This window comes from Castor canadensis, chromosome 2, assembly GCF_047511655.1.
Source record: "Castor canadensis chromosome 2, mCasCan1.hap1v2, whole genome shotgun sequence".
Lineage (NCBI taxonomy): Eukaryota > Metazoa > Chordata > Mammalia > Rodentia > Castoridae > Castor > Castor canadensis.
Window position 1 is genome coordinate 146,965,483 of NC_133387.1, and position 22,023 is coordinate 146,987,505.

The following is a 22,023-nucleotide window of genomic DNA, read 5'->3' on the forward strand; positions in this document are numbered from 1 at the left end:
GGCCATCTCTTCCAGGAAATCTGCCCTGAGTTTTCCTCCCATGGCTCGTGCACCCTTCAACCCCCATTTTGTGAATCAGCTATGATCAGCTACCTGAGGAGAAGGTAGGGGCCCTCTCTCCACAGGCCTGGGTAGAATGGGTGCTTAAAAGGAGGCGTCTCCCCGGGGTCCTAAAGAAGCCACACTCAATATCTAGTTGGCAAACAGAAACATAGGAAGAGAAGCCTTGGGATAGAGCCAGCCCAACAGCTCTGACCCACCTGGGCAGGAAGCAAGTGATAAGTGAGGAATTCGTGCTAGCCCAGGTGAGGAATGTGACATTTCTAGGAAGGCCTCCAAATATTCTAGTTGCCTCATCTTGTTGCACTGTGGTGTCTCATTCCTTTGTTTACGTCACTGGTTCTCAACCTGGTTCCACCAGGAAACTTAAAATTGCTATGCCCAGACCTCCTCCGAAACAATTCAGTGAGAACATGAAAGCAAGGAATGGCATCCATGTTTTTCGGGAATCTACCCAGATGACTTTGAGTGCAGCCGAGGATGAGAATAGTTCTTTAAGCATTGTTCCTGTCTTACAGCTTTCTTGGAAATGCAGAAACTCCTGGGATAGTCCCTTGGGCCTTGTAAGATGGAGGGCAAGGTGGTGACAGGGGCAGGGCTGACGAGTCAGAATTCTGCTCAGACATGCTGATGTTTCTGTGTTTACCGAACTGTGTTTTCTCTCCAGATCTTGCAGTTTTAGGCACATTGTGTGCCTGGTACATAAGTGAGCCAGAGAAAACAGGTAGGAGAGGCCACTCCTTCCTGTTGATGAATTTTGTGTGGAGGTAGCCCTGACACAGGAAAGAGGGCTCTTGGCCTGCCACCAAAAAGTATAAGTAGGTAGATGAAGGAGGCAGGCAAGTGCCTGTGAACTAAATATGGCCCTGGCCTGTTTTGTATGCCTCTGAGCTAAGGGTGGTTATGTTTTTTTTACAGCAGCATGCAAAATCTGATTAGTTCCCTTCTGACCCTTTACAGAAAAAGTTTGCTTCACCCTGATAATCAAGTTAGAAGTTCTGGGTCACAGCAGTCCTGAGAGGAGTAATCTAGATGGAACATGCTCCATTTCCCATGTGGCCTGGTCTCCAGATTCCAGAGACCAGATACCTGTGCTGAGCAGGGAGAGGGAAGTGGGTCCCCAGCCACACCCACAGAGGCCACAGCTTCTGTTGTTAGGGGAAGCTGGGCAGGGACTCACAGTCAGAGTGGACCAGACCTGAGAGAAGTGTAAATGCATGTGGCTAACTTCCTTAGGGAAATTCATCTTTGTGAACTAGTTAGCAATAGCCTATCACCTCCCTGGGTCATCTTCTCATCCCTTCTTATTTGAGATAGATTTCTTTTCTTGGGTGAGCCCAGGTACTACAAGTTGAGGGTACAATGGAACATGGATCCCCAGAGTACCTCTAGATGACAGATGTCTGTCTCCACAAAAGGGGTCAGAAATAGGGCTTCAGAGGACCTACTGAGCTCCTCAGGTGTCTGAGTTGCAAACAAGGGCTTGGTTGTGCTTTTTCATGTGAAGGAGGCCTGAATGCTATCTGCCCCTCCCTTGCCATCTCTCCCAGGAGGGTTGGTTTAAAGAAAGTAGAAGAATCTCTGGGGAGTTTCAAGTATAGTCTCCTGTGTTTAGTCAAACACCTCCAACAAAAACAAAACAAAATAAAACCCAACCAACATTCATTGAGCAAGTATCCATTATGTGTTGATACCATGATAAGTGCAATAAGGGGTATAAAAGCCCTTATGGGCACAAACCTTGCTGGATCTCCCCCCACTCTCCTGCATTTACCCTTCCTTCCAGTCTGTAGTGCTGGGAGTATAGGAGGTACCCAATTACTATCAGCTGAATTTTTGACATGAACTCACATTTGAATGTTAGTTTCTCAATCCAAAGATTTGAATGGCTCCCCTTGTCTTCTTTTTTGGGGTGGGGGAATGGGTACTGGGGTTTAAATTGTGCTTGTTAGGCAGGCACTCTACCACTTGAGCCACTCCACCAGCCCCTCCCCCCACCTTTTGTCTTCTGATAGAGAAGCTTGTACTTCTGTATCAGGTACTTGCGGATTGTGAGTTTCACCCCTACCCCTTTTTTCTTCTCCTCTGCCAGCTCAGGTAGCTCAGGTTACAGGCCACTTATTCTCTGAACATGCCAATAGTGGTGCCTTTAGCAGACCTGGAAGACCTTGCTTCAATAGATGTCTGTCCTCATGGTGATGATAGAGTCTGCAGATCTCACTGACCTGAAAAATCCTCTCTGTTCTTTTATACCCAGCTCAAGTATCATTTCTATTAGTCTTCTTTCCCATATATTTCCAAATCCAATTAAGATTGGGATTCTCCAATCTTTATTCCCATGATAATAAAGACCATTTATAAAATGTATTAGCTAATTTAACCCATACAATACTCCTAAGAGGGTATAGTATTATTAGCTCTATTTTACAATGAAGGTAACAGAAGCATTGAGGTTTAAAGTAGCTTTCTAAAGTTTCATAGCTACTATGTGTCAGAACTAATGCTGCAGCCCAGGAAGTGCAGTTCCCCCATGTTTAACCACTAACCTAGCCTGCCTCTCACTACCTTGTAATGGGTATGCCAGCTGTTGTTCTTGGTTTCCTTGTTGGAGGGTATTTCTAGATTTGCTGCTGCCAGCACAGCAGGAGCAACATAGGACCCTCATATCCCTTAAAGAGTTTTGTAAGTAGAGGGTGCTCAGTGACCAAGTAATGAAATACACTGTGTCCAGCTTCCTGATTTGATCCACTGGAATGGACTGTGAAGTTCAGGGACAGCAGGTCCAATGGCAGTGGTGTTCAGGGTGAATAAGATGCAGTTCTGCACTTTGTTCAGAACTGAGTCAGTTGCAGAGGGAATCTCTGGTAATAAAGCATGCTACCTGCCTGTCAGTACTGCTTGGCCTAGGGAAGCTCTGGGAATTGTATGTTTGAGTTTCTAGAAGCCATGGTGATCGCATCATAAAATGCTGAGATAAGCCACATGCCTTGATCTTGCACAGAAGTTTCCCACAGAGCAAATGAGTAGAGGGAAGTGGACTGTGCCCTGTCAACCTAAGGGTGGCTTCAGGGGCTCCTTTACACAGTATTTCTGTTGGGAATTTAGAACACCTTCTAGACCTCTAGAATGTTCTCTTTGCTGCTTCTGAAGCTGTTCTGAAGGATGCCATGCTCGCTCTCTGACACATTCTCTTTCAATCTTTATTATTGCCATTACTACTACTATTACTTTAAAACTAACTTGAAACAGCTGTAAGCAACACATAAATCCCATTTTTCAGAGAGAAAAGAATCAAGAGTTGGTTGTATTTCCTTAAGGAAGGTCTTTTTCTCTCTAAATCTAACAGATTAGCTAGATGTGTTTAAAAAGAAAAAGGCTGCAGGCGTGGCTCAAATAGTAGCGTGCACTGCCTAGCAAGAGAAAGGTCCTGAGTTCAAACCCCATACTGCCAAAACAAATTTTGAAAAAAGTTAAATTATTCTTAACAGTTTGCTCTGTAACTTTTCTCCCTACCCCTGCCCCCCGCCCTGGACAATACATTTGGCCATCTTATTAGGAAATTTACTGTGCAATTCTGTGCCATGCCAGGGTTAAATTGCTTCTGTATGGTTGGTCAGACATCAGTTGATCAGCATTTATTAAATAATAGCTGTGCTCATTAACGTTTCCATCAAAGCATCTTTACTGACAAGAGCCATCACTGAAGACAGGGCCCTGGGGTGCAGCCTCAAGCACCTGTTGCAACTGCCAAATAGCTTTGAAGCCAGATGTTTTATCTTACAGGTTCATTTTTTTTTATGCACTGTATCTGCCCTTTGGCTTTGTATACCCAGGGTACACATGGCTCAGTATGGAGTTTGCTGTATAAGATGTGCCTTCACATTGTAGGGAACATATTGAAGAATCTCAAAGTTCTGTGAGGGCAGGTGAAGAATTGGCTCAACAGGGTGGGTAGGGAGCATCTCATTTTTTGGTGACTATACTCCTAGGACCCCTTTCTGAAAATTATGGCCACTAGGGATTACCCACTAGGATCATCAGCCAATGAGAAGGTGTCACTTGGGTTAGGGATGCAACTCAGGGGTAGAGCATTTGCCACTTGCCCTGCCTTCCATCCCCAGTACTGCCAAAAAATTAAAAATAAAAGTAATAATGAAAAGCCATTACTTACCATGCTAATGTCCCAAATCCATTGACTGAATTATTTTCATGGAAAGCAGAGCTGGGAAGACAAGTGGCTTACTATGTTCTGGACACCTTCCTTTGATCTCATTTTACCCTTGAGATTTAAAGAGAGTAAATAACTTGCCCATAGTCAAAGCTGGTAGATCTTGAAGCGTGTAGTGTGTGTGCATGCATGCAGGTGCATGTATATGTGTGTATGCACATGCCTGTGTGTATGAGGTATGGCCCAGGAGAAAAGTAACTTCTTTTCTCTGCAAAATTATGCCATGCACTAGACCCAGCCTCTTGGGGAGGATGGTGAATATCACCTGTTTGGATTGCCTTCCTGGTGTGAGTTATACTTTGATGTTTGTGCAAATTCCAGACTGGTTTCAGCCAGTCTAAGTGGCCTGAAATCAGAGGATTGTGTTTCTCTGGAGGCCATCCCCAGATTTCCATCAGTGCTGTTGCTTGTCAGAAGAGAGAGCCCCCTGGTAGAATGGCTTGCTTTCTTTTGGCCAAAGTCTGCCAGTGAGCTTTGAAGGTTGTTTGCAAAGTTGGCCCCATTAGAGGCAAAGATAGCCCTTGGTATCAGGCTATCTCTGACCCTGAGGTCATGTGGAATGAAGTTTTCCCAGAAGAAAGCAAAGATGGAGAGGGTCTTGAAATCAAGCCATGGGGTTGATTTTAAAGAATTGGGGTTATTTAGTGCATAAGTAATGATTCTCAGGGGACAGTAGGTGCTGGGATCGCAGAGGTCCTTGACCCGAAAGGGCTCAGGGAAGGAATGAACAGACAAGACACACATCGAGAGGGCCAGAAGGCTGATGACCAACTGGCAAATGTTTAATTTTTCCCAGCAAGCTTTATACAAAAGAGGAAGAGACTTAAACATCAAAAAGACTCTGACCTAGTTACAACCTTTCTGTTTCGGCCACCCTGCATTCTTACTGCCAGTGTCCTTGACTCAGTATAAACTTCTTTTCAGTCCAGGGAAACCATTTAGTGTTCCTTCCCACTGTGATAGAGACATGGTGCACCTTGCAGATTCTGACCTTGTTGGAATGCTGCTAAGCTACAACAACCTTGTCAGATTGCGGCTCATGGCTCCCAACAAGTAGGACTGTCTAGAAAGGGGAATTCTGCTGGTTTTCAAGGACAACCCTGGGCTATTCAGATGGAAATTCTGAAGACCACATATCAGTACCCAGCAGCATAATGGATGCCTTGCTGGAGGCATTGGCCTATGTGGAAGTGTTAACATGGATCCTGAAGTGTTAACATGGATCCTGAATTTGGACTGTCTCACCTATTCATGGAAAATGATAACCACAGTTCTTCTTAGAAGGGTAAATTGGACCTAAAAGGTCTCTTGCAATTCCATTCAATCTTGGGCTTCTATGTTGTGGGGTAGTTTTGCTCAGAGGCTACCTATAGACCAATGCAGATCTGTGACCCTGCTAATAAGGTTGGGGGAAGGGGTTAGCTTGCAAGGGCTGTCATAAAAAGTACCACAAATTCAGTGGCTTAAACCATTGAAATTTATTGTTTGACAGTTATGGGGCTAGAAGTCCAAAGTCAAGGTATTTGCAGGGTTGGTTCCATCTCAGGGTTGTAAGGGGTGATTTGTTCTAGGCCTCTCTTCTGGGTTATAAATAAGCATCTTAGTGTTCATGAGGCATTCTCCCTGTCTGTGTGTCAGTCTCCACATTTCCCACTTTTAAAAGGACCAGTCATTTGGAATTAGGGCCACTCTTATAATCTCATTTTTACTTATTTCCTCTGTAAAGACCCTATGTCTAAATAAGAGCATATTTGAGATACTGAGTGTTGGGACTTAACATGAATTTTAGGGGGGACACAGTTCAACACGTTACAGGGGACAATTGGTGCTCCCAGGAGCTGAGCCCATATGGCAGGCATTTCAGGTGTATGGTGGGCAATGAGTATGAGGGTTCAGAGCACAGGCTCTGGAGACTGTGTAGGTTCAAATCTCAGCTCTTCCATTTCCTAGCCATGGACCCCCCCACACCCCAAGACACCCAACTTCCTCAGCTCAAAATAGGGCTGGTAAGAGGACCTATTCCCATAGGGTCAGGGTGAGGATTACGTGAATACCTGGAAGGTGGCTAGCATGCATAAGTGGCAATCCTAGCTAGCTGCTGTTGCTGTTGTACTGTTCATGCTACAGGTTATGGCTACTGGGCAGGGAAACGAACTGTGCTTAGGGCCCCCTTGCCAACAGAACATCGACAGATGGAGTAAGTTGCAGCTTCACTCACTGAATGATTTAATGGTTTTTTTACTTTAAGAGAAATAGTGTAATTTAGACTGTTTTTTGGTTTGGTTTTATTTTTTCAGTGCTGAGGATTGAACGCAGGGCCTCAAGAATTCTACCACTTAGCTATATCCCCACCCTAGACTTTAAAAAAATCACTGAGGAGACTTTATTTCAGTGAACTTTGTTGTCAGCTTTTAAAAATTGACATGAGACTCTCGGTGATTAGTGCCAAATATTCACTTACATAGCCACCTAAGCAGTCAGATGTTTTATCTTAGCCTCCCATGCCTTTCAGCTGTCATTCTAAAAATAATCTTTTAAAAAATTTTATTGTTATACTGGAGGTACATTGTGACATTTACACAGGTTCTTACAGTATATCATAGTTGAATTCATCTCCTCTATCATTCTCCTTTATCCTCCCTTCCCCCATCAGCTGTCTTAACTTTCAGTAAATAGGGGCAGCTTTGGTTTTGTTGTTTTTTAATACAATACTCAAAACATTAAATTTGCCATCTTACCAGTTTTTAAGCATACAGTTTAGTGGTTTAAGTGCGTTACAATGGTGTGCAACCATTACCACCCTCTGTCCTCAGAACTGTTTTCATCCATTTCCCACCTCCTTAGCTCTTGGCAGCCGCTGTTCTGCTCTTTGTCTCTATGTATCGGATAGCTTCAGGCACCTTGTGTAAGTAGAATCACATAGTGTCTGTCCTTCATGACTGGCTTTCACCTAGCCTACTATCCACGTTGTGTTTATGGCTGATGTTGGACATTTGAGTTGCTTCTACCTTGTCTGTTGTGAATGATGAATGTGAACATGGATAAACAGACCTTAAACAGTTGTGATTATGCAAATACATATTTATTATAGAAATTTAAATATATGGTCAAGTAGAAAGTACTTTTCTACCCCAGCACCTAAAATATTGTGATTGAGAGATAACCAGTGTGTGTATATTTTGGCTTCTATCTCTTTGGCTGCATTTTGGCCTATACTTGTGAAACCTGAACCATAAAAAAGTGAAATCTCTGAAGTTATTGTTTTGAGCAGCAGGCTGATGGGTTCCTAAAACAGTCAGGCAAACGCTGGTTTTACTCTCATTGATTCCTATGTGATCTGTACAGTGACCCCCACTGCCACATGGGGAAACAGGCTGAGAAGCCCAACTTTACTTGACTGTTTCTGCCCCGAACACTGGCTCTAACTGGCCTGTCCTCTCTACCTCTTCCCAGGCAAATGTCTGCAGACTACGGCTGACCATGCCTCCTGAGCCCGAGAGTCCAGTTTCTGGGCAAACTGAAAAGAAGATTGAGAGAAAAGAGCAGGTGAGCCAACTCTGAGGCATGGCCCTGAGGCCTGCTTTTGGACTCTAACCTGCTATTTTCCGCTGCCCTCAACAGGCTGCTCTCAGCTGCACGTCAGCCCTCTGCTCTCCCCAGCTGGCTCTACCAGCTTTGTGTCCTTGCTCTTGCTTCTTGGGGAGCACTGTGGCACTGTTACTTCAGAGCTGTAGGGACACTGGCCTTGGTGACAGTTGCTGTGGCAGGGAAGGTGGTTTTTCCAGAAATAACCTGTGCGATTGAGTCAAAGGGCCCTTTGTGAGCAGACTTGGGCCGGAGCCTCTCTGGGCATCTGGGAGTAGCTGGCTGGCAGCCTGGTGCAGGCCCCGAGAAAAGCCCGGCAGCCCACTGTGGCATGGGGAAAGAGTATGTTCTTGGCTAGATGCAGAGGAGTTGGCAAACATTTGTATACCAGCTGCTGTGCCTAGCGCTGGGCCCATGCAGATAGGCACGACCTTGTCCTTACTTGGAGGAGCTCACACCTTTTCAGGTAGACAGACATATGAATAAACAATGGTGATGTGGTATTTTAAGTGTTCTGATCTAGCAGTGTAGAAAGGGCTCTGGGAACACAGAGAAGGTACTGGCTGGCTACATGGCATTAGGTGACATTAAGTGCAGGCTTGAAGAATAAATGGGCAGTCTAACTTACCTCTAGACCTATGCTTCCAGCCAGGCCATTTTACTCGTGCACAAGCAATAATGGGGCACCTACTGAGTTCCACACACTAGGAGTCTAGTACTGAACAAAGTAGTACACTTAAAGCACCTGTCACCCACAGAACTTACTTTCTAGTAGAGTGAGAATGAAGATAAACAAAGTAATTACTTACATTTTATAGAGTTTAGGAGGTAAACATCTACAGAGACAAAGTAAGAGACAAAGTAAGAGTAAGGGGGTAGGAGTGCCAGGAATTAGAATATATTTTTTCTTGTGCGTATATTTTATGTGAATATACAATAAAACAAAATACATGTCTTGATTTGGAGTTACCCAATAATGTAGTGATCTAGAGAAAGGAGGCTTCCTATTGTCTGGTAAGTGGTTGATCATGTCCCTAAGTTTACTGCTGGTCTCCGCCTCGCCTTCCCTCCTTTAAAACCCTTCTCCTCCCCACTTTCTACCAAGGACAAAGAGCTACCAGTGCTGATGCAAATGATGAACGACAGGGAATGGAAGTAGGGAAGAAAATGAAGGTATCACTAGAGAAGTGTGAGAATGTAAACTTGCCTATTTGCTTACAAAGAGAGGATGAGTCTGGAAAAATGGCTGCTTCCAGGTAGGAGCCGGGAAAGGACAAGGTGAGCCTGGCATACCTGGAGCTGCAAAGCAAGGTAGCACTCAAAGACCAGTGAGGTCATAGTACAGGACTGAGGAGCTAATTTGAAAGGGTTCCATTGGGTTCAAATGGGAGCAATTTGAGCATCAAAAAAGAATAATGACAGGACAGGTTGGGCAGCCCTAATTGGAAAATCTGAAATCCCAAATTCTCTGAAATCCAAAAGTATTTGAGTACTGATGTGATACTCAGAATGCTTTCAATTTTGGAGCATTTCAGATTTTGAATTTTTGGATTAGGATTGTTTAACTGGTAAACTATGCAAATATTTGCAAATCCAAACAACTCCAACATCCAAAATGCCTCTGGTCCCAAGGATTTTGGATATGGGATACTCAGTCTGTAGTGGGTTATAATGCATTGAATAATAATAATTAAAAAATCCATGACTGTAGTGATAATCAGAGGGGAAGGAGGGGAAAAGAAGGACTTTTTTTTTTTCATTTTTCTTTTATTATTCATATGTGCATACAAGGCTTGGTTCATTTCTCCCCCCTGCCCCCACCCCCTCCCTTACCACCCACTCCACCCCCTCCCGCTCCCCCCCTCAATACCCAGCAGAAACTATTTTGCCCTTATCTCTAATTTTGTTGTAGAGAGAGTATAAGCAATAATAGGAAGGAACAAGGGGTTTTGCTGGTTGAGATAAGGATAGCTATACAGGGCATTGACTCACATTGATTTACTGTGCGTGGGTGTTACCTTCTAGGTTAATTCTTTTTGATCTAACCTTTTCTCTAGTTCCTGGTCCCCTTTTCCTATTGGCCTCAGTTGCTTTAAGGTATCTGCTTTAGTTTCTCTGCGTTAAGGGCAACAAATGCTAGCTAGTTTTTTAGGTGTCTTACCTATCCTCACCCCTCCCTTGTGTGCTCTCGCTTTTATCATGTGCTCATAGTCCAATCCCCTTGTTGTGTTTGCCCTTGATCTAATGTCCACATATGAGGGAGAACATACGAAGAAGGACTTTTTATAGAACACCTGCTAATTAATTTAGAAAATCTTAATTTGGCCCTTCTCAGGTAGGCTCATCCAAGGATGTAAGAACTACTTGGTGAAAAGTAACTGTGGAATAGGGTATTCACATGGTCTCAAAGTATCACCTCAACAGAGGACTTACTGATTCTAAAGGGATGATGTACCTTACAGAGGGGCAACTCAGCAGCCAACATTTCAATCAGACAATCCAACAGGGGTCAGCCCTCTGTTACATCATTTCTGAAGTGATGTGATTAAGAAGTACACATTATTACCTGTGTAATAGTCATGCCAAGCTTGTCCAACTGGGTTAATAATAAGGAAATAGATCCAAAATGTGGGACAATCTATAAAACAGCAGACTCGAACCCCCTCCATGAAGTCAATGTTATTTTTTAAAATATAAGCATCTGTTGTTGTTGTAGATAAGAGAGACTAATATGAAATGTAATGAGTGGACCTTGATTAGATATTGGGTCAAAAAATTTATAAATGATGTGTTGGTGTAATTATACAGTTTGGAATGTGAGGTACATTTTAGGAATAATTGGATAAGCATTAATTTTCGTACTTGTGATACTGGTACTCTGGTTATATAGTTGATAACTCATTCATTTTCTCCATGGCTTTGGATATTCACAAAAGAAAAAGTGTGGGGTTGAGTTCATGGTCATACAGAGAGTGGGAATGGTCAGGCTTCAGCTGCTGGCCCCTTGGGATGACCAGGATTGAGTGGGGCTCTCTGTTGCTGAGGGGACATCCCCTTCTCTCTTTTCTCCCCTCCCTTTTTGTCCCTTTTCTGATGTCCCTTTGATGATGTCACATGGGCTGGTTAGAAGACTTTTTGAGGAGGAGGCCCAAGTTGGAGTGAGTAACAGGAGAGGGCCCTTGGTGGCTGTGCCCACATGGAATAGGGGGTTTAGACTGTTGGAGTTAGGCCCCAGCTGCATGCCTGGGGAGATGTTCATACAGGGTTTCTGAGCACTGAAACAGGGGTAGATGCCCTAGAGGGGCTGTCACTGTTGAAGAATGAAGAGTTCCCAAGGAAAGAGGCTTGTGCGTTTAGCTATGTCAAGCAGGGTTGATAACAAAGTTGTGCATCATTTTGCCAGTTTGTGGTGAATGGTGCCTTTTCAAACTGGTTAAAGCAACAGGATATATATTTTTTTAAATCAACATGTTTTATACTGAACACTCATGTATAAACCAAGCAGAAGTGAGTGGCCCTGATGGGCCTAGAGTCCTCCCAGTGTCCCTTTCCCCTTCCAACCCAGACATCCTACTGCAGATGCTTGGGAACTCCAAGGCACAGGACAGGAACCTCTGGGGTAGCATATGCACCGTGATGTCTCTTGCACTGGGGGCACCAAGTGAGAAGTCTTAGTGCCTGTCTGCAACACGCTGGTGACTCACTGTAGAATAACCAGGGTAGAGAGGAGGAAGGTGGAGCTGGCTGTTGCTTGGACTGAAGTCCTTGGGTGGTGGCAGCACTTGAAGTTTCTGGTGCTAAATGTGAGGTGGTTCTGGGTGATTTCATCACCAGGCCCTGGCCGGGTTCCTGGGCTTGAGTCACTGGGAGCCAGAGTCCACACACTGGCCAGGGTTTCCTGGAGGGACCACTTCTTCTGATGTGGTTCCAAGGGGTCTGCCCCTCCCTGGAGCCCACAAAATTGCAAGGTACCAAGCACTCTGGATGACCCTTCCTGGTCAGCTGGTCAGATGACTTTTGTTCCTTTGAAGGGGGATTTGTGGTGTGAACGGATTGGCGCTAGCTGGGATCTGAGTAGAAAGGTCTAAATGGCCTGATTGATGCCTATGAAGTGCCTTCTTAGAGCTGCAGTTGGCCCAGGGCAGGTTGACCCTTATTCTTTGACTCTGTCACAAAAGATACTTAGTGTATTTGGAGCAACCCGGATGCCATGGTGTGACAGGCAACACATAGATGCTCTTGTATCTTCTGTTTGGTTCTCAGGTCATGGGAGAGGAGTTCCTCATGATACAGTGGTGCTGCAGAGGATACATTTTATCCAGCTGCATGAAGGCACGTTTCGAGGCTGCTGGAGGCCATTACAACAGACTCAGTGCTGTTTATGGCACTCTGGAAGCATGGAGTGCATTTTGAGAAGCTGTCTCCTCCTGAGGCAGGAACCTCCTGCCTTTCCCTCTTAGTCCTCTTTAGGAGATCTCATCTGCCTGCGACTGCTTTCTGCAGGTCACAGATGAGTCCCAGACACACAGCTTCCTCATCCCTCCCTTTTCCCTCCCTCTGTCCTTCCCTCCCTTCCTCTTCCCTTCCTCTCTTTCTGTACTTGTGTTTGAACTCAGGGCTTTGCACTTAGGAAGTAGGTACTCTATTGCTTGAGACTCTAACTCTTTTGGTGCTGGTTATTTTTGGAGATAAAGTATCACTTTTTGCCCAGGCCAGCCCAGACCGCAGCCTGGAAAACTACAATGTTTCCCATTGTAGTGGGGATGGCAGGCATGTAGTACCACAGCCAGCTTTTTTCCACTGAGATGGGGTCTCACAAACTATTTTTGCCCTGGCTGGCCTGATCTCAGCCTCCTTTGTAGCTTGGGATGACAGGCACATACCCCATGTCCAGTTATTAGTCGAAATGGGGTCTTGTGAACTTTTTTTGCCTGAGCTGGCCTCAAATTGTAATCCTCCTGATTTCAGCCTCCCAGGTAGCTCAGATTACAAGCATGAGCCACTGGTGCCTGGCTTATCATGATATTTTCTACATGTTTATAATTTTAAAATTCATACATGTTTGATCATTACCTCTATCACATCTGAAGTCTCTCCCTGACCCTTGGTTCCCTTCCTTTTTCCAAATAGTTCCCCTTCTACTTTCATGTCTTTGTTTTTTAAACTCTAGATTTTGCATATGAGAGAAAATGTGAAATTTGTTTTCTGAGTCTGGTTTATCTCACTAGTTCCATTCATTTTCCTGCAAATGGTATAATTTCTTTATGTGTGCCACATTTAAAAAAAATCCATTCATCTGTCCTTGATGGGCACCTAGGCTGATAACTTTGCTATTGTGAATAGTGCTGTAATAAACATAAATGTGCAGTATTTCTATGGTATCTGCATTCTTTTGATGTCATTCCATCCTTCGTAAATCTGAGCATCCCTCCACCATCACCCAACCCCCATCTCCTCTTTGCACAGACGCCAACGCAGAGGACTCACCCTTGCCCAGCTGGGAGCTGGCCTCTCTTGGAGGATCCCACCCCACACTCTGCTCTCTGGGCCCTGCCCCAGTGGTGACTCTGCTGGTTTTCAATGTTATTTCTGCATACCAGAATGCTGATATTTTTAATTGGTGTATATTGCCTTATTTCAGCATTAAAAAATATGAAATCTGAATCATTTATGTGAACAGTTTCCAGAAAGTTCTAGGCAACACTGGAATTTTGAAGGGGACATAGGCACACACATTTAGAAGACCATCTGCACGTGACAGTGTATGTCCTGATTGCTGGTGAGAACAAGGGTCTTTTCTTACATTCATTCATCTGGTGTGTTTCCCTCAGAGCCAGGCTGGCTCTCATGCAATTCCAGGAATCCTAGTGGAGTCATCTTAGACGTGGGGTTTGGGACATTATGGGGAATAAGAGGAGGTGGTAGTGGTTAGAGGAGGGAGAGAGGGAATGGTAGAGGCAGGCACTTGGACCTGATTCTCTATTCCTGGAGTCTGACTACCCCTATGCCAAGCAGATTCCGTCTGCCCCTCTCCCCTCATTTCCTCCAGAGCTCAATCTCTTTTTGGTTAGGCCTGGCCCCTCGTTCTCTGAGATAATTAATTTCTTTTACTAGAACTTTCCTTCTCAAATAGCCCACATGAGAGATTCAGTCCTGGCCATGCTACAAAGAGTAACTGAGTCAATGTGGCCAAAGTACCCACCATAGTGTCTGGTCTGTGAGGTGGGTAGAGAGGCAATAAAATGGCGAATGAGGATAGAGGGTAGAAGACGTTGGTGATATCCCTCCTCTTGGGTAGAATGGCTAATAATAAATAATGCATGATAAATGTTGAAAGATTGTGATTCTGTTCTAGTATGAAGTCACTGGTGGGACATGTGAGCCAGTTCCCATGCAACCCATTTGTCCCGAGCTCATCCTACCAAAACCAACCCAATAACTTTTCTCTGTCTCTCTCTCTCCCTCCCCCAGGCTCACTTATTACCTCCTGTACACATGGTATCTCCCCCTTCTCAGAACCCCTGCTAAGGTCCTTGCCTGTGCCTGCAGTCTCTTTCCAGCCGACTCTCAGTTTATGCAGGTGTCCCTGTCCCTTAAGGTTCAACTGAAGGCTTGCTTCCTGGCTGAGACCTTCCCTGACTGCCCTGTGCCTTGGTGACTGCCCTCCCCCAACTCCAGGCTCTAAACTGCTGTCCCTCTTGATTGGCACCTAGCCATCAGCTGCTGAGAATGCCACATATGTATGGATACACATTTTTGGAAAATTTGCCTGTAAGAATAACATTTGCTTAGTGTAGACACACTGAGCACTGAGGCAGTATCTTTCTGTTCTCTCTCTCCAGAGTCTTTCTTCCTGCTTGCACAGATTAGACGCTTAAGGAAAACTGTTGTTTGTGGTGACTGAATTTGAGGTTGGCATCAAAGGGCTGCCATAACAAAGCACTAAAACTCCATGACTTGAACAACCGAAATTTATTCTCACACAGTTCTGAAGGTTAGGAGTGTGGGGTCAAGTACAGCAGGACCACATTCCCCCACGAGGCTCTAGGGGAGAATTCTTGCCTCCTCCAGCTTCTGGTGGCTCTTGGTGATCCTTGGCTTGTGGCCACATGGCTTCGGTCTTCACATGGCACATGTTCTCCCTCTGTGTGTGTCTGTATCCCTCCCCCACTTTTTTTTTTTTATAAGGATGCAGGTAATAGTAATAGTAGATTAGGGTATACTCCTAACGACCTCATTTTAACTTGACCCTCTCTCCAAATAAGGTCAAATTTTTAGGTAATGGGGGTTAAGACTCCACCATATCATTTTTGAGGGGACATAATTCAACCCATCACAAGTTTCTATGTGTCATATAATCACTTTGAATTGTATGAACAACGCAGATGAATTTGCTACGTGCTTTTATTTGCATATTAAACGTAATAATATGGGAGAAGAAATGCTGATTGGTTCATAGGCACAAATTTTATATGGAGAACTTGATAAATATGGATTATGTTTTCAAATTGTTGAACATTAGAATTAAAATTGCTAGTAGATAAGGTTGAAATTAAATTCATATTATCTTCGAAGAGCATCATGAATGTGTGTATCCACAATCCTATCCAAATCCATATGCACTATCTTTTTATGTACCCTAAGCACGCGTGCGTATGCATGCGCACACACACATGCACACACACACGCACACACACAAGAGCAGAGCCAACACCAGCTGCTATTGTGTTGAATCAGGATCTCACTGCACAGTTGAATTTTAGAGAATCTGCTTTGAGCTGAGTCTGTTCTTGCCATGAAGAAGTCTTGTTGAAATTGATAGAATGGCTGGAAGCAGATAATATTTTAAGTGGCTATAGACCGCCAGCATTGTAAGTGTCCTTCTGTGACCGGTTGTTTTTGAAGATGCTGTTTCCAGGTCTTTGAGAACCCCAATGAGGGAGTGTAAATATCTGGGTATGCATGTAGAGTCAGGAACTTTCATGCCAGTAAAATGTTTCAAAGGAGGAAACCTTTGCCATCAGGTTTTATAGTCCCTTTCCTTTAAAAGCCTGGATGAATAAGCCTTCTGGCTCTTGTCCTTGGCGTGACTGTTTATACAACATCCCAGCTGTTGCCAGGTGCGGGGGTGTGCAGTCATGATTCAGAGGTGCAGCTGGCCTGGGCTGTCCTCTGTGACAGCGTGCAGGGATTCTGTGTGACACTCTGAGATGACATCCCTGGAGATGGGAAAAGGGCTGGGGTTCTGGTCCTGGCTCTAACATCTACCACTGCAGTGCTGCCATCTCTGGGGCTTCAGTTTCCTCTTGTAGCAAATGGAATCTTTAGCCTAGAGTCAGTGTTTCACCCTGTTTCTTTAGCTGTGGAACTTCTACTTCACATTGATATACGTGGATTGAAATTGGCAGAACAGTGCAAGTGCAGTGGCTGTGGTGTCACTTTAGATCAGGGCTAGGTGGCTGTCCCCAGAAGCTCCCAATATAGGCCCCCACCCCACTGACACTAAGAAGGAACTAGCCCTGAACTACACAACCAACCCTGTTTAATTTTCCTAAACTTCTGAGACTGTAATTCTCTCCCCATGAAAAGAAACCAAGGCCACCTTGGAGTGAGCAGTTCCCTATCAGAGCAGATTTGATGAGTGTAACAAAGGCAACAAAAAGACCCAAGAAAGGGCTGGACAGAGAGACAGATGCATCCAGACAGAGATGCCGAGTTTAGTAGGAACCCAGATATTTGTCTCTGTCTGTTTTCTTTTTCTCTCTTTCTTTTCTTCTTTTGTTCCCTCCCTTCCTCGTCCCTCTTTCCTTCTTCCCTTCCCCATCCCTCCTTCTTCCTTCTTTCCCTCCCTTCCTTCCTCCCTCTCTCCTCTCCCCGTCCCCTCCCCTCCTCTCCCCTCCCCTCCTCTCCACTCTTCCTTCCCTCTCTCCCCTACTCTCCCCTCCCCTCCTTTGCCCTCCCCCCTTCTCCTCCTTCTCTCTCTCCTCTCCCCTCCCTCCCTTCCTTCCTCTCTTCTTTTCTTTCTTCAGTGCTGGGCAAGTATTCTACCACTGAGCTATGCCTCCCAACCCCCAGAAATAAAGTAAAACCACAGCACAAATGCTGGAAACCACCAGCTTCTACTGTGTATTTGCCCAACAGCACACTAGGTGTCTGATGTCTGTTACTCCCTGTGTTCCTTAGGCTGCCCCTGAAATTGGTGGGATTCTCCCCATTTTATTGTTCAGGACCCTGAAGCTCAGTGAAGTGAATGACTGCCCAGGTCACACAGCTAGTGGTGGATTTGTATTTGGAAGTTAGATCTGTAACTCAGCCACAGAGCCCCGGAAACCTCGGTTTGAATGCTTTCTCCCATCGGGCAAAGTCTGTTTGGGATGTTTATGGTTTAGCAGTCAAGGTTACCTAGGTATGTTCCCTACCTGGGTTCTGGAAAATCAGTTCCTGTTTTTTTTTTTTCTCTCAGGTATTCTTCTTCCCTTTTACCCTGGGGTTGTGGGGTTCAGCAGCTGTTGTCTGCATAGAAGCTGTAAATTAGTGAGGTTACTGCCACAGGGTGCTACTTTTAAAACTGTCACTCTCCTTGGGACTTCTACTTGGCTACATGTTTTTCAAGGTCACCCATCTGCATCTGAGAATGAATGTATTTAGGAAATGCTCTATTCAGTTTGTAAGATTGTCAGAAATAACAAATGTTTTGACAAGCCAAAGATTTCCATTTTTCTGAGGGTTCAGACCTGGCTTTCCCATCCCTGTTTCTTTTTCAGGCTGCAGAAAGGCCCTTGGGCTCATCTGTGGCATTCATTTTTGTCATAAGAAGACATAACAATGTCAAGTGTGAGTCCTGACCTGGGTTGAATAATTCTTAAGATGGACACGCAGGCCAGACAGGCCAGCATACATTCGTGACAGTGCTGGCTTGTGTCCATAAGATGGGTAGGAGGACCAGTGGCTTCACACTCAGCAGTCCTTGGGGGCTGCTGCCTTCTGGCTGGAGAGAGGAGGTCCACAGCAAGAGGTTCTGGAAGTAACTTGGCTTCAACTTTGCAAGTCATTCGATTCCTGTCTTGGTCCTCCTAAGTCATTGGGCAACCTGGACATGTGACCAGATGCTCATCCTAGCTCCTGTGGCTAGGGACTGGCTGTGGCAGTCTCCTATCACTCCCTTTAATTAGTTAAGTTGTATTTCTGCTGTTATTTATTCCCCAAGAGTCCTTATCATTGATGAAAAGATTTTCTTCTTTGCACAGATTAATCCTCAGTGTCTAGACTGGCCAAATACTCCAGGTATTCTGGCATAGTCTCAATTCCAAATATTTTGTATGTCTGCTTTCCTTCAAAATGTTTATTAGGCCAATTTGGTGTCTCACAGCTTATGATCCTAGCTACTTAAGTGGCAGAGATGGGGAGGATGAAATTTACATGTTGGGCAAAAAGTTAGTGAGACCTCATCTCAACAAATGAGCTGAACATTTGTGGGTGGTATGTGCCTATAATCCCAGCTATGTGGGAGGCCAGGTAGGAAGATCCCAGCCTGAGTCTGGTCTCAGGCAAAAACTGGAGACCCTATCCAAAAAATAATTAGAGCAAAAAAGGACTGGGGAGAGGTTCAAGTAGTAGAGCACCTGCCTAACAAGTGCGAGGCCCTGAGTTCAAACCCCAGTGCTGCAAAAAAAACAAAACAACAACAACAACAAAAATCCAGAAAAACAAACCCAATTTACTTATTGAGTATCTATTTATGGATATAACAGCAAATATGCAGATGCCATCCCTGCCTTTATGGATCATAGGAGGTGAAATATATGGTCACCTATCAGTGGTTTAACTAATCCAAACTCCCCAGTAGCAAGTGACTCCCTTACAGCAGGAATTTAGACTGAGTTACTTTTCTGTAGTTTCTCCTTCTTTTTGAGTTCAGGGTAAACAGCCATTGTATGACTTGGAGGTAAATACCTAACCAGATATGAGAGAATCACAGTATGCTGTGCCAATTACACCTGCTCTTAATTTCAGTGCATTTCATGTAGGGATTATGGAATGCCCTTTCAGTAGGTTGTTTCCTTTCCCTTCTTTGGTAAAAACTTTCTTTTCTTTCTAGCATTTATTAGAGTGTTTATTTTCAGGTAGATTTTGCCTGGTATTGTTTTATGCCCAACAAGCTTGTAATAAGTCTAGCGTGTGTGTGTGTGTGTGTGTGTGTGTATGTGTGTGTGTGTACGTGTGTGTGTGTGTGTGTGTGTGTGTGTGTGTGTATTGGTGGCACTGGGGATTGAACTTGGGGCTCTACCACTTGAGCCACTCTGCCCTTTTTGCATTGGTTATTTTTCAGATAAGGTTTTACACCCAGACCAACCTAGACCATGATCCTCGTATTTGTGCTTCCCCATATAGCTGGGATGACAGGTGCACCACCGTGTGCAATCATTGGTCGAGATAGGGTCTTGTGAACTTTTTGGCCAAGGCAAGCCTGTACTCATGATCCATCTGATCTTTACTTCCAAAAGTTCTAGTATTTTAAAAAAATTGACTTAATATCAAACAGTCTAATATGGAGGCTTTAAAAATCTTTTAATTGTGTTTTAATTGTGAAGAGTTTCAAACTAACACAAAAGGAGACTTAATTATGTAATGAATCACTGACCCTCCACCCAGCCCCATGGCCCTTAGTCCTAGCCAGTCCTGCCTCATCTACACCCCCATCCACTTCCTTCACTTTGCATAAATAACTATGTCAAACATATTTCAGCGTGTTTCTCTCAAGGATAAAGACTGTTTCTTAATGTTATCACAATACATTTTTCATGCCTAAAATTAAGACTTATCATAGAGACATTTAAAATGTTACAAGAGGAGAAAAATTCAGCCACAAGCCTTGCTAGACATTACAGCTTTTTTTTTTCTCCTGTGTTCTACAGTTTTTGACCACAAGCACACTGACATTTTTAAAAAGTGGTAGTGGTCTCTGCTCTTTTGGAATTTTTCTGGGTATCATTTTGGGATTGAGGCAAGCATCAGCTACCTGTCCCTCCGTCAACTGGGCCGTATTTACGAACACTGGGAGATTCCCCAGACCCTCTTCCAGCTTCTAAAGCCCCTTACTCCTTCAGCAAATATTTATTGACAAAGTCATTGCATGTCCATCCTGTTGGATGCTGGGGAATGGCGGGGAGGGAAGAAGACAAACAAGGCCTAGACTTTTGGAGCTGACCAGGGAGCAGGCCTTACACATATAAGGATGCCTACAGTCACTCTGTCATGGCTGTGATCATGTGGAAACCTGACAAGAGGAGGCCTAAGTGGTTGGGGAATGTATTCTGGAAGGAGGAACATCTCAGTCCAGCAGTGGCAGAGGAGGGAAGAGAGAAGAATTTGTGTAAATAGCCTAATAATAGAGGCCAAAAGGAGATTTTCTGATAAAAGAACAGAAGGGAAGCCGTGAGGCTCCCTTGGGTGGGATGGGTTGAGGTGGGGTAGAGAAAAGCCCTGGTCCTGGACCTGCCTCTTCCAAATGGCTCAGGTACCTGAGGGCCAGGCTGGTGGTTTTCCTACCCCATGAACCTCTGGAGTGCAATGTGGAGATGTAAGCCCAGTTCCCCTGCTGATTCTTAGCAGTTAGTTTGTAGGCATAGTAATCAAGGAAGTTGCTTAGACTTGGAAATACCCAGATAGGAACTTGCAATCTGCCACCCTGAAAGATAATAATATTTACACAGTAGGGTTATTGTAAGGATTAAAGAAAATGTTGTATAATAAAATCACTAGACAGCAAATATTTTTCTCCTTCTCTTGCTTAATAAGTATTTTTTTCTTCCCTTTCCTTGGCATGGTCCAACAGCTCGTCTGTCTTCTCCCTGTGGAGCAGAAGGGCTAGTGGACCTGCCTCTGCCTGCCCTTTCCTGGAGGAGGTCTTTTATGTAGACCCTGACCTTTTAATAAGTTTTAGTTTCTTTTTCTTCTTCTTCTTCTTCTTTTTTTTTTTTTTTTTTGAGTACTTGGTTTTGAACTCATGGCCTCACTCTTGCTAGGCAGGTACTCTACCACTGAGCCATTCCCCCTAGCCTTTTTTGCTTTAAGTTATTTTTCTGATAGAGTCTCATGATTTTGCCTGGGGCCTGGCCTCTGACAGTGATCCTCCTACCTCTGCCTCCCAAACAGCTGGGATTAAAGGTGCCTGACTCTTCTTGAAAATTCAAATAAAAACGATCAATTCAGCCAGACGCTGGTGGCTCATGTTTGTAATCCTAGCTGCTAAGGAGGTGGAGATGCGGTTCGAAGCCAGCTCAACCAAATAGTAAGTGATTTCCTATCTTGGAAAAAAAATCACAATAAAGAGGCAGTGGAGTGGCTCAAGGTATAGGTCCTGAGTTCAAACTCCAGTACTGTAAAAACAAAACAAAACAAAAACGATCAATAATAATGCTTGGATTTTTCTTTGCCAAAAAAAATCACAGTACAAAAGAGCATTAAGGAAAAAGTGACATCTCATTTTAATGAGGAAATTGTCACTAAAGTTTGGATTACATCTTTCTAGATGTTTTACACAATTATTAAAACAAAAAAATGAGAATATGAATTTATTACTTTTCATTCAGCATGTCTTAGACACTTTTCCATGCCCATAAACTTTTAGACCCAGGACCTCTCAGGCAGTCTTCCATGACCATTTGTCCTGATGTCATTTGAATTTTCCTCTCTCTGTGGTGGCCCTCATTTCCTCACTTGTGCTAGAGCAACCTGAGTTTTCCTAACAGCTTGTCCACCTCTGAGCGCCTTTGCTTTGTATAAGCCTGCATGGTCACCAGCTTGTTTTGCAGGAACTGGGTGGAGTCCAGGCTGAAAGAACATGCTTTCATTTCCTGGTATATGGGGAGTTTCATTAGCTCTTTTCCTCTTAATTACATGACTAGTAAATTGGGGATATCTTAATGCCAGCTTGTTACTCCACCGTGAACCATTTTATAGCCCAGTCACCCAAACTTATGGACAGATTTCAGGAGTAACAACAGTGTCTATGGGAACTAGGTACAAGGGTCATACATGCAAGCGGAAGCAAACACAGTGTCCCAGACCCTTGCATCCATTTTCTCCCAACTGTGTGCAGAGGGTAGGAAGCAAGGGATAGGTTTTTTTCCTTTTAAAAGGGCTCTTAT

General features: G+C 44.3%; 1 protein-coding gene across 5 annotated transcripts in view; it reads left to right on the top strand.

The window, feature by feature from the left end:
* The window catches only part of Myzap (myocardial zonula adherens protein), a 90,836-nt gene that overhangs the window by 4,540 nt on the left and 64,273 nt on the right, over positions 1 to 22,023 (top strand). For all 5 annotated transcript variants that reach the window (XM_074066052.1, XM_074066056.1, XM_074066053.1 and 2 more), the window contains exon 2: positions 7,742 to 7,834. In XM_074066052.1, the coding sequence (XP_073922153.1) occupies positions 7,742 to 7,834 (93 nt within the window). The remainder of the gene's footprint in view (positions 1 to 7,741; positions 7,835 to 22,023) is intronic.